The sequence below is a fragment of the Acomys minous genome, assembly GCF_964271855.1.
Source record: "Acomys minous genome assembly, chromosome: 3".
Lineage (NCBI taxonomy): Eukaryota > Metazoa > Chordata > Mammalia > Rodentia > Muridae > Acomys > Acomys minous.
The window spans coordinates 21,636,263-21,646,973 of record NC_140485.1 but is presented as its reverse complement, the minus strand read 5'-3'; the positions used below and the strand labels follow the sequence as shown (position 1 = coordinate 21,646,973).

Below are 10,711 nucleotides of genomic sequence, written 5' to 3'. Positions count from 1 at the left end.
ACCAGCCAATGGGACTTGCTTCATTGGCTACTTCTCAAGCTCCCATGGTCACCCTCAGCCTTTCTCACTAAAGGGACTACCAGGACTTTAGCCCCTGTGGCTGTGGGCTCAAGCCCTGTCCAATGTAATGGGAAGGACGTACTGTAAGCCTTGCTGGGCATGGTGGCTCAGGCAGAGGCAGGCAGATTTCTGTGAGTTCGAGGCCAGCCTGGTCTACAAAGCAAGTCCAGGATAGCCAAGGCCACACAGAGAGACCCTGTCTCGAAAAACAAAGAAGATTACAGCCTCAAAGGGGCAGGTGAATCTGGCTGTCCAGGCAGGACAGCCTGAGATAAGGCAGTGCTCAAAGTGCTCAAAGTGTGGCTAGCCATGATCTGGAGACTGCCTGCCTGAGCCTGAGTTGGGGAAAGACTGGGTCTGTGGGGACCCAAAAGTCACATGCCAGCTCTCACAGTGGTGGCCATGAGGAGTGAAGGTCCAATAGACTCACTGACTTGAAGTGAGTATTGAGTGGAGCCCATTTTCAGACACACACACACACACACACACACACACACACACACACACACACACGGCCCTCAGAACTAGGACCTGTAAACACAAAGCCTGGTTCTTTCCACACAAGCTGTGGAGAAACCTCCTTGAGGCTGGGGGTTGCCGAGGGCCTAATTCAAAGTTGGTCTTATATTTTAAAAGATTTGCTCTTTTACATGTATGGGTGCTTCTGCCTGCATGTGTTTATATGCACCCTACGTGTGCCTGGTGCGTGGAGGTGGGGCGAGGTTGTCAGACACCCTGGAACTAGAGTTGCAGATGGTTGTGAACTGACAAGTGGGTGCTTGGAGCCGAAATCCCATCCTCTACAAGAGCAACAAGCTCCTCCCACTGCCACCAGGGAGACTGCATCAACATCTGGAGCCAGGAAGGCCAGCTCCTTCCTACACCGCAGCCACCACAGAGAGGTCTCACCTCTGACCTAGGTGGTCTCCTGCTGCGCTGGAGGAGAGACCTCCTCCTCCTCTTCTTTTTTTTTTTTAAAAAGATTTATTTATTTATTATATATTCAGTCTTCTGCCTGCTTGTACATCTGCACACCAGAAGAAGACATCAGATCTCAGATGGTTGTGAGCCACCATGCGGTTGCTGGGAATTGAACTCAGGACCTCTGGAAGAGCAACCAGTGCTCTTAACCTCTGAGCCATCTCTCCAGCCCAAGACCTCCTCTTCTGTTGGTCCAGATGCCCCTCTCCAAACCTTTGCTTTGAGCTGGTTTCCGTCTTTAAGATTTGTTTTAAAGTATGAGTCTCTGTGTAGGTATGTGCACATGAGGGTAGGTAGAGGTCAGAGGCATGTCATCCCCTGGAGCTGGAGTTAAAGACTCAGGTCCTTTACAAAAGGCACTGGTTTTTTGTTTGTTTGTTTGGTTGGTTGGTTTTTCGAGACAGGGTTTCTCTGTGTAGCATTTGCTGTCCTGGACTTACTTTGTAGACCGGGTTGGCCTTGAACTCAGCGAGATGCCTGCTTCTGCCTCCGGAGTGCTAGGATTAAAGGCACAAGAGGCACTCTTTAACAGCTGATCCGTCTCTCCAGCTGTCCCTCTCCCCTTTAACTTTTTTGCTCTTCATGGAGAAAATCGAGGCAGCACCAGGGTGGTTGCAGTCTACCAACTGCTTCTCACTGGGAGTCCTCAGCTTTTTGGTTTCTCTGAGTCCTGAGAGGACGCCGGTCTCCAGCCTCTGCACTTAAATGGCAGCAGAGGGCGCTCGCAACACAGAGATGCACTACTTGCACCTCGCAAGTCAGACCCAGTGGAGTCTGGGTGGGGAAGCTTTAGGAAAGGGGGTTTGGAACTCTCTCCCCACTCAGGTCCGGCCCCTAAGGTTCTTGGTTGCTGGATGGAGGTGTGGCTTATGCTTAAGCGCCTAACATTCTCCTATACGCTTTCTGGAGCTGTCGGGCTGCAGCTCTCGCCTATCAACCTAAATCTGGGTGCTCGGTCCCAGACTGCCAAACAGCAGGCAAATGAACCTCAGCTCCCGGCAGGCACCGATCTTCTTCTGTTACTTATCCTTCCCAGAACACCGAAGACCCCAGACTCCTTGCTTTCCGGACTCAGCCGCGCAGCGGTGGGAAGGAGAAAGGCGCTGGGGCCCAGGCTAGTAAAGGGAGCGGGTGACAGGTCCACTTTCCCTCAAAGCGCACCTTCCATCCACCCTCCTTCGGATAGCCTGCCCCGCCTCCTTCCCTCCTCCAACTCCCGCCCCCAGTCTCCTCCCTCCGCCCGCTGTGCTAGCTCTCTTCCCCACGCCCCTGCTCCGGCGGCTGACTGCAGGCGCGGATCCGAGAGCGAGAGCGCCTTTTCCAAGCGCCCGCTGCACTTTCCCCAGTCGGTTCTGTGCGCCCTGCAGCTGTGCGGCGCGACGGAGCGACTTTTCCTCAGGTCCCAGGACGGCAGTGGGACAACTTGGAAAACTTCTCTGGGGCGGACTGCAGAGACGATGGACATCGGTGGAAGGGGTTGTAGAAGAGCGACGGCTGGTCTCCGGTGTCCCCGAACCTCCTAGGCCGCTGTCAGTAGGCTGTGGGACTCCAGAGCTATCTCTAAAGCCAAGGGGACGACTCCCAACAGTAGCGGCGCCAGGGTGGCGCTGTCTCCCACGCACCGGGGTTTGGCCAGCATCGGTACCTCTGGACGTGTCCGGCCCCGCCATGGACCACCAGGAGCCCTACTCGGTGCAGGCCACTGCCGCCATCGCATCGGTTATCACCTTTCTCATCCTTTTCACCATTTTCGGCAATGCGCTGGTCATTCTGGCTGTGTTGACCAGCCGCTCACTCCGTGCACCACAAAACCTGTTCCTGGTGTCACTGGCGGCCGCCGACATCCTTGTGGCCACTCTCATCATCCCTTTCTCTCTGGCCAACGAGCTGCTGGGCTACTGGTACTTCTGGCGCACATGGTGCGAGGTCTACCTGGCGCTAGACGTGCTCTTCTGTACCTCCTCCATCGTGCACCTGTGCGCCATCAGCCTGGACCGGTACTGGGCAGTGAGCCGAGCGCTGGAGTACAACTCCAAGCGCACCCCGCGCCGCATCAAATGCATCATCCTCACTGTGTGGCTCATTGCAGCTGCCATTTCTCTACCACCCCTCGTCTACAAGGGCGACCAGCGCCCGGAGCCCCACGGGCTCCCCCAGTGTGAGCTCAACCAAGAGGCTTGGTACATCTTGGCTTCCAGCTTCGGATCTTTCTTTGCTCCCTGCCTCATCATGATCCTTGTCTACCTGCGAATCTACGTAATTGCCAAACGCAGCCACTGCAGAGGTTCCAGGGCCAAGAGGGCCTCCGGGGAAGGCGAGTCCAAGAAGCCCCGTCCTGTCGCTGGGGGAGCTCCAACGTCAGCTAAAGTGCCCACCCTGGCCTCTCCTCTACCTTCTGTGGGAGAGGCCAACGGGCACCCTAAACCTCCAAGTGAGAAGGAGGAAGGGGAGACCCCTGAAGATGCTGAGTCCAGAGCTTTGCCATCCAGTTGGTCGGCCCTTCCCAGACCAGGCCAGAGCCAGAAGAAGGACATTAGTGGGGCCATTGCAGAGGGAGTCGAAGAGGAGGATGAAGAGGGCGTGGAAGAACACGAACCCCAAACATTGCCAGCGTCTCCTGGCTCGGGATGCAGCCCACCGTTGCAGCAGCCCCAGGCTTCCCAGGTGCTGGCCACACTTCGTGGTCAGGTGCTTCTGAGCAGGAATGTGGGTGCTGCCAGTGGGCAGTGGTGGCGCCGACGGACACAGCTGAGCCGAGAGAGGAGGTTCACCTTTGTGCTGGCAGTCGTCATTGGCGTTTTTGTGGTCTGCTGGTTTCCTTTCTTCTTCAGCTACAGTCTGGGGGCCATCTGCCCACAGCACTGCAAAGTACCACATGGCATCTTCCAGTTCTTCTTCTGGATTGGCTACTGCAACAGCTCTTTGAACCCCGTTATCTACACCATCTTCAACCAGGACTTCCGCCGTGCCTTTCGAAGGATCCTTTGCAGGCAATGGACCCAGACTGCCTGGTGAGCCAGCCTGCTCGCTGCCCGTGTGTGGGTTGGTACCGACACTACCCCCATAGTCTACGCGGCCATTTCTCTGGGGGCCCACTTGCAGACCTCATTCTCAGAATCCCCCATGAAGGGGTAAGGACAAAAATGATGTTCCCAGGGGCCCATTTGAAACCTTCCCTTGCTGACTGTACTGTGGGGTAGCTTTTCCCTACTCTCTCCTGAGCAAGGGTAACTTGGACCTCCCCCCAAATGTGGCCAAGGACAGACTGGATTAAAATACCTCCCTCCCGGCCACCTGTAAGCCAACAGGCAGGCTTCCCTTTCCTGGAGACCCCCTGTGCCTTGGCAGGCCACTCACTCGTGGTGTTTTTGTTTTTCTTGTTTGTTTGTTTGTTTGTTTGTTTGCTTAAGACAGGGTCTCATGTAGCCCAGATCAGCCTCAGACTTGTTATGCAGCTGAGGATGATCTTGAAATGCTGGTACTCCTGCCGTAACCTCCCCAGGGCAAGGATCACAGGCGTTCACCACCATGGCTGGTTAATGTGATACCGGGGAATGAGTTCCTGCCTTCAAGCGTGCTAGGCAAGCATTCAACCAACTGAGTTACATCCCCAGGCTTGATCTTCCTCATGCCCTTCAAAGAGCAGGAAGCAGCCTTCTACGTTCCCAGGAGGACCTGATGTTGAGAAAGAGGATGGAGTGAAGACCGTTCGCCTATGTTGAGCACCTGTGGTTCCCATTGGCTACTGGGACGGTGTAGTTACGGGCTAGCATTGTGGTTTTTTGTTTGTTTTGTTTTTGTTTTTGTTTTTATTATTATTTTTTTTAGACTTGTAGCTCTTTTAAGGCTAGAAGCACAGGTTGGTTTTCTCACTTAGCATCCCTCTGGGAGGCAAGTGGGCACTTGGATGCCTCAGTGGGGAGGTCTGGAAGCCTGGCTTTAGCTTCAATAGGGGCTCCTCCGGATCACTGGCATTCACCTGTGCAAAGAGGAGGGCGACAATTGCCTGCCGCCTACTTGCCGCAGGGAGATGAAAGGCTTTGCAGAGAGCTTTGAGCTCCATGGGGGAAATGCGCTAGAGAGCCAGCAAATGTGATTATCTAGTGATATAAAAATCTCTTTCCTATGTGTTTACCACTGTGAGCCTTCCTGTAGACTTTTGTTCTGGGCTTGGGGCGTGTGAATTCCTACCCCAAACTGGAAGTGGGTTGAGGTGAATTCCAGAATTTCTTTGAGAATGTATTCTTGTATCCAAAAAGGTTTGTGTTATTACGCTGGTGTTGGCTTCTCCGTCCGTTACCTGTAACACCCACAGAATCTTCAGTGGCTTGGCCCCAACCCCATTAGGGGATATGTCCTTTGTCATCGAGCAGGCAAATCGTTTCCCTAAGCTAAAAATACTCACATCAAGGAAGCAGTTTGAGATGAGATCCTCAGGTGGGTGCTGGGGCTGGAACAGGCAGCCAGGGCCCTGTGGACTCCTGGGCGAGCCACCCACTGTGTGTGTGTGGAGGTGGAGACAACTCCCCGAGCCCCATGTGGGCCTTTGGAGACATAGCTAAGTCTACCTTAGCCCAGAAAGATGTCTAATTGCCTGTTAAGACCCCTCATGGTGATATGGCTGTGCACTGGGGCGCCTCTACCTCTTGGTTGCTCCCCCAGCTTAGGAATTGCTCCCCAGAGTGACTGGGCATCTGTAAGGGGTGTATGTATGTCCTTCCTCATGGACAGTCTGACTTCAGCTTTGGGCATAGCTCTCCTAGCCTGTGGGAAGGGGCAGCTTGAGCCAGGTAGGCTATTAGCCCAGGATGGATTTATCAGATTTGGAAGGTGCTGAGGGAATTTTCCCAGGCAGAGACAACGGTGGGCGCCAAATAGAATCCCTTTTAGAGAGGATATCTGTCCAGCTTGGTCCTCCATTGGTGGGAGGCCAGGACATTGATTTGGATGTGGCTGAGAGGCTGGTTTATTTTTTTGGTTTGGCTTGGGTTTGGTTTTTCAAGATATGGTTTCTCTCTGTAGCCTGGGCTATCTTGGAACTCACACTCTGTAGACCAGGCTGGCCTTAAGCTCACAGAGATCTGCCTGCCTCTGCCTCCCGAGTGCTGGGGTTACAGGCGAGTGCCACCACTGCCCGGCGGAGGGGCTGATTTGCAACCGTCTGCTGGCTGATCTTGTGTATGCTCTGTGGGACATGCAGGTGTTTCTAAGACTCCGAGCTGTTTTATCAATAAAGGCTATTTTGTGATAAGCAAGATGAGTCCTGTGTCTAAAGGTTGCCCAGAGAAGTCAGGTGACTCCTGGCATTCCTCGAGTGTCCCGATGAGCGGAGGCTCCCCCCCAGGGCTAGCTCTCTCCTCTGCCCTACCTGCCTATTTTTCATCCTCACAGCATCCTTACTGAGCACGAGCCCACGAAGCCAGCTGGTCTGCAAGGGAAAGAAGAGCAGGCTTCCTTGAGGAGGTGGCATTTGGGCTGGGTTGGGTCTCAGAGGAGGGATGCACAAACAGGCAAGGTAAGAAAGTGTGTGGGGCAGGGGAAGGCCACATAGAGTTGATGGTATCTGGGAGACAGCTTTGAACTCCCCTGCTGTGTGCTGCTGCTGGAGGCAGGCCACTCTAGAGCGGTGGACACTTAGCCCCTGTGTCTGGCTAGCGCCAGGTGAGAGGAATGGGCATGCCTTGCTCCACTTATCCCAAATGAACTCTCAGCAATCCGAGCTGGAAGGCCTGCTGAGGTGCCTGAAGCCCCAAGCCGTCCCACCAGCGAGGAAAGGAGGTAGCTGTGCTCCATGCCTCAGAGAAGGCAGAAGAGGCAGCCCCTAGGGCGCTAAGCTGGGCTGCCCTGGTTCTAGGAGCAAGGGAAGAGCCATCAAACTGGAGCCTGGAGGTCACCAGCAAGGGTATCCATTGACATCAGTGGACATGGGATTGGCTGCTAATCTAACAAGAAGGCCCTTCTCTGCCCTGCTCCCAGGTCTTCCCCAGCAGGACAGTCAACTCTGAGGACTCCAGGGCCTCATACAGGCACTTGCCCATCTCATCCCCAGGGAAATAAAACTCAGGAAGGTGCAGAGACTACAGGGTCACTGAAGTGCCTGCTTTCTTCGTTGGATCACATCTAGCTGACTTAAATCCTACTTAAATCTCAGCAAACCCACATGCTCTTGCTATGTGTGGTCATTTTACAAGGAAGGAAACTGAGACACAAGGTCACTCAACTGAAACCTGGAACCACACAGCTATGACACCCAGGCTGGACACCCAGGCTGAGGATGCCCATTCTCTCTCTCTCTCTCTCTCTCTCTCTCTCTCTCTCTCTCTCTCATGACAGCCTTTCTTCAGTTTGTTAGAGGTATGGAGATTCTGAGGCTGAGAGCCAGTTGGATTCAGTAGGCGGCAGTGCTGGGATTGATTGTTCATGTCTGCCACTAACACCAAATACCTAAGAGTGTGTGTGTGTGTGTGTGTGTGTGTGTGTGTGTGTGTGTGTGTGTGTGTGTGCCTCAGGCTTTCCACTTCTGGCAACTCTGCTGAGGGCCTGGAAAGGGAAGATCAGTAACCTCAGGTGGCACATATCGGGGCCATAGCTGTATCTAGCATCAGGTAGTACAGCATACAAAATGCCATTTTAAAAAATGCATATAGGCCGGACGTGGTGGCTCATGCCTTTAATCCCAGCACTCAGGAGGCAGAGGCAGGTGGATCACTGTGAGTTTGAGGCCAGCCTGGTCTACAAAGCGAGTCCAGGACAGCCAAGACTACACAGAGAAACTCTGTCTTGAAAAACCACACACACACACACACACACACACACACACACACACACACACACACGCCTGGTACCTGTGGAGGTCAGAAGAAAGCTTTGCATACCCTGGAACTGGAGTTAGAGGGGTTTTTGTTTGTTTGTTTGTTTTAAGTGACTATGTTAGTGCAAGGAACCAAACCTGGGCTCTCTGAAAGAACGTGTGCTCTCCGTCACAGAGCCACCTCTGCAGCCTAGTCCTGAAACTTCTTACTGAAAGAACTGCCGTATATACAGAGCCAAGGAGCAATAGGCTGGTGTTCTGGAAAGGTCTGCCAGGTCTTGGCCTAGGCACACCCCTTTTTGCCACCTCGGTTCTCAGGACTCAGCCAGGCCCACTCAGCTAAGGGGGCAGGGGTGGAGACAGCTCCAGCCCCACTCTCCACCATCTTCCTTTCCTTGCCTTTCTAAGCCACTCCTGACCTCTCCGAGCCCATCTGTGGACCACTAGGTTGGTAAGGGGGTGAAGATACGGACAAGAAACTCTTGCAAACTAAGTGGCGGCACGGGTAGTACCTAGAGTGCCAACGAGGGGCTGCGCAGTTTTCTTGGTAGAAGAAAGCTGAGAACGCGGGCCTTCACAGGATCCCTTTCTATGACATAGGGGTGTCCCCATCCCAGAAGACACTTAAAGAAGCAGGCCCCCCTCCAGTTGCCCCTGCTTGTGGGACCGTACTCCTAGCACACGGGAATCCCCTTGGGGATGGCTTCAGAATCCATCCATGCTCTTAAGAATTCCTATTTAGAGCACCCTGGACCACCTGCTCAGAACAGAAGGCTCTGCAAACAAGGGGAGTCTTGTGGGTAACCAAGCCCAAGCCTCCTCCGACCCAAACCCTGTGTGGCCTCCACCTGGGCACACGTGTGCAAAGAAAGTTATGAGAGGACCAGCCTGTAAGCGGGGTGGCTGCTGGATGGGCAGAGCCTCTGCCCTAGTGAGGCCAGGGACTCTGCTCAGGGGACTTGGTCACTGTGGGTAGCAGGGCTGGTGTGGGGGTTGTTTATCTCCAAGTGTCAGTGGGCAGGTGGCTTGCCCAGGGTTCGTGTCCTGCCTCTGCCATAGCTCTGAGACTCCTAGAGAAAGGTTTCATCCTTCTCCGAGCCTCCGTGTCCTTGCCTGCCCACGGAGGATTGATTGCCCTATGGTCCTGCAGTTCTCCAGCCTGTGGCTTCCTCTCTGCCCTCCTCCTCCCAGCTCCCTGGAAGGTCCAGTTATGGGGATTCTTCAAATCAATCAGTTGTGTTAATCAGTTGTATTCAGGGCTTGGATCCCGGCAGGATCAGGCTGCTTGCCTCGCTTTTGTACCTCAGAGGAGAACTGAGAACCTTGTCTGGAGTGACAGATCTGTTCGCAGTCCTCTGAAGTATGCAGTGGGGGCAGAAATGAAGACAGCTCTGAGCTGTCGGGGTCCAGGACTTAATGCGCGCGCACGCTCTGCCTGAGATGGTGTTATTATTATCCCTGTGTCATAAGTGAGGGGACTGAGGTAGAAGAAGGAAGGGCTGCTGCCGTCAGCAGCCAGAGTCCAGACAGGGACTCAATGCAACCTATGGCCCCTGCCTCAGCGTTCTCAGTAGCCCCCAGAGCCTGTCCCCGGGTGAGCTGTCGGGTCACTCTGGCTGTGTCAGCTTTGTAGTTTGGGGGTACACCCTGCCTGTGGCACTCCCATAAAAAGCAGGAGCCCAGGCAGGGGTGCGAACCCCCCACCCTCCAGTCTCTGCTCACTGTCAGCAGGGGAGGTGGGGCGCACTAGGCTAAAATTAGCTTCTGGGATTTTTTTGTGTGTGTGTGTGCTCTGCATCCGTCCCTCTTCCATCCGTCTGGGGAAGCATGCTGTCAGGAGGCCAGGGCTAGAAGGAGCCCGTGTCAGCGTGCACCCTCCCCAGCTTGTGGGCTCTGATCTTCTCACACCATGAGCAGGCTCTGGGCCAAAGGCTTCTGCCCTTGGCTTGGCCTTGTGGCTACCTATTGATTAGCAGTGATTTCCAAGGGAGAGACCCATCACCACCCCCCTCCTACCCCTGAGATTCTAGCTCCAGTGTCCTCCCCCTCCCCCTCCCTCCTCTTCCTTTTTTTCCTGACCCTTCCTGTCTTGGAGGCTTGCACCCTTCACTCAGCATTCCTGCCCCTGGACCCTCTAACTTCTTTCTTACCCAGAGGGATGGTCCTGGGCTTCCAGGGGGCCCTGCAGGCTCTATGGATCTGTAGTGCCTGTGAGGGAACCGGAACAGTTTAGATACCAAACGAGTGTTTCTCTCCTTGGAAAGTTGGGGCTATTTCTGTCCTTTCTGCCTCCCTCTGGGGCTCTGGGCTCCAGAGCAGGACGAGCAGGCGGGGGAGGTGTGGGGCCAGGCCTGGGTGTGGGGGGTGTCTTTGGTTTCCCTGATAAGGGGCCAGGACCCCTTTTGGAGTTAAGGAGTGGGTCTTTCTAATCTCAAGGCTGCATGCAGGGTTTCCCGGAATGACAACCCCCCCACCCCCCCACCCCGCTCTCATGGGGACCCTGGGCCACCACTTTAAGAGGGAAAAGGGCTGGGCTGTGACCAAGGGGACCCAGGTGTCCTTGTGTCCCTTTCCCATCCCATCCCATCTGCAGCTGTGAGGGAGGGAGCGTGAGAGGCTCTCCGGGCCTGCCACTTGGATTCCCTGGACAGTTGGGGGGAGGGGGAGGCAAGGGTTAAACCCAGCCTTCCTGCCGTCCTGCCTTCCTTCCTTCTTTCTTTCCTTCCTTCCTTCCTTCCAGTAAGAGGGGAGGTGTGTGTGTGTGTGTGTGTGTGTGTGTGTGTGTGTGTGTGTGTTGGCCCCACATGGTTATAGGTTGCAGGCTTCCCTGGGTTCCTCCCAGAGTGCTCTTTGTCAGGT

The 10,711-nt window shown here is 54.7% G+C and overlaps 1 protein-coding gene across 1 annotated transcript; it reads left to right on the top strand.

The window, feature by feature from the left end:
- The first annotated feature begins 2,291 nt into the window (after window positions 1-2,291).
- On the top strand, window positions 2,292-6,296 carry ADRA2B (adrenoceptor alpha 2B). Its single transcript, XM_084775912.1, has one exon. It carries the CDS (start codon window positions 2,710-2,712, stop codon window positions 4,054-4,056), a length of 1,347 nt encoding a protein of 448 aa, XP_084632038.1. The 5' UTR covers window positions 2,292-2,709; the 3' UTR covers window positions 4,057-6,296.
- The last annotated feature ends 4,415 nt before the right edge of the window (window positions 6,297-10,711 follow it).

Coding starts and splice junctions, on each gene's coding strand:
- ADRA2B (XM_084775912.1), top strand. CDS start 2,710: ATGGACCACCAGGAGCCCTACTCGGTGCAGGCCACTGCCGCCATCGCA.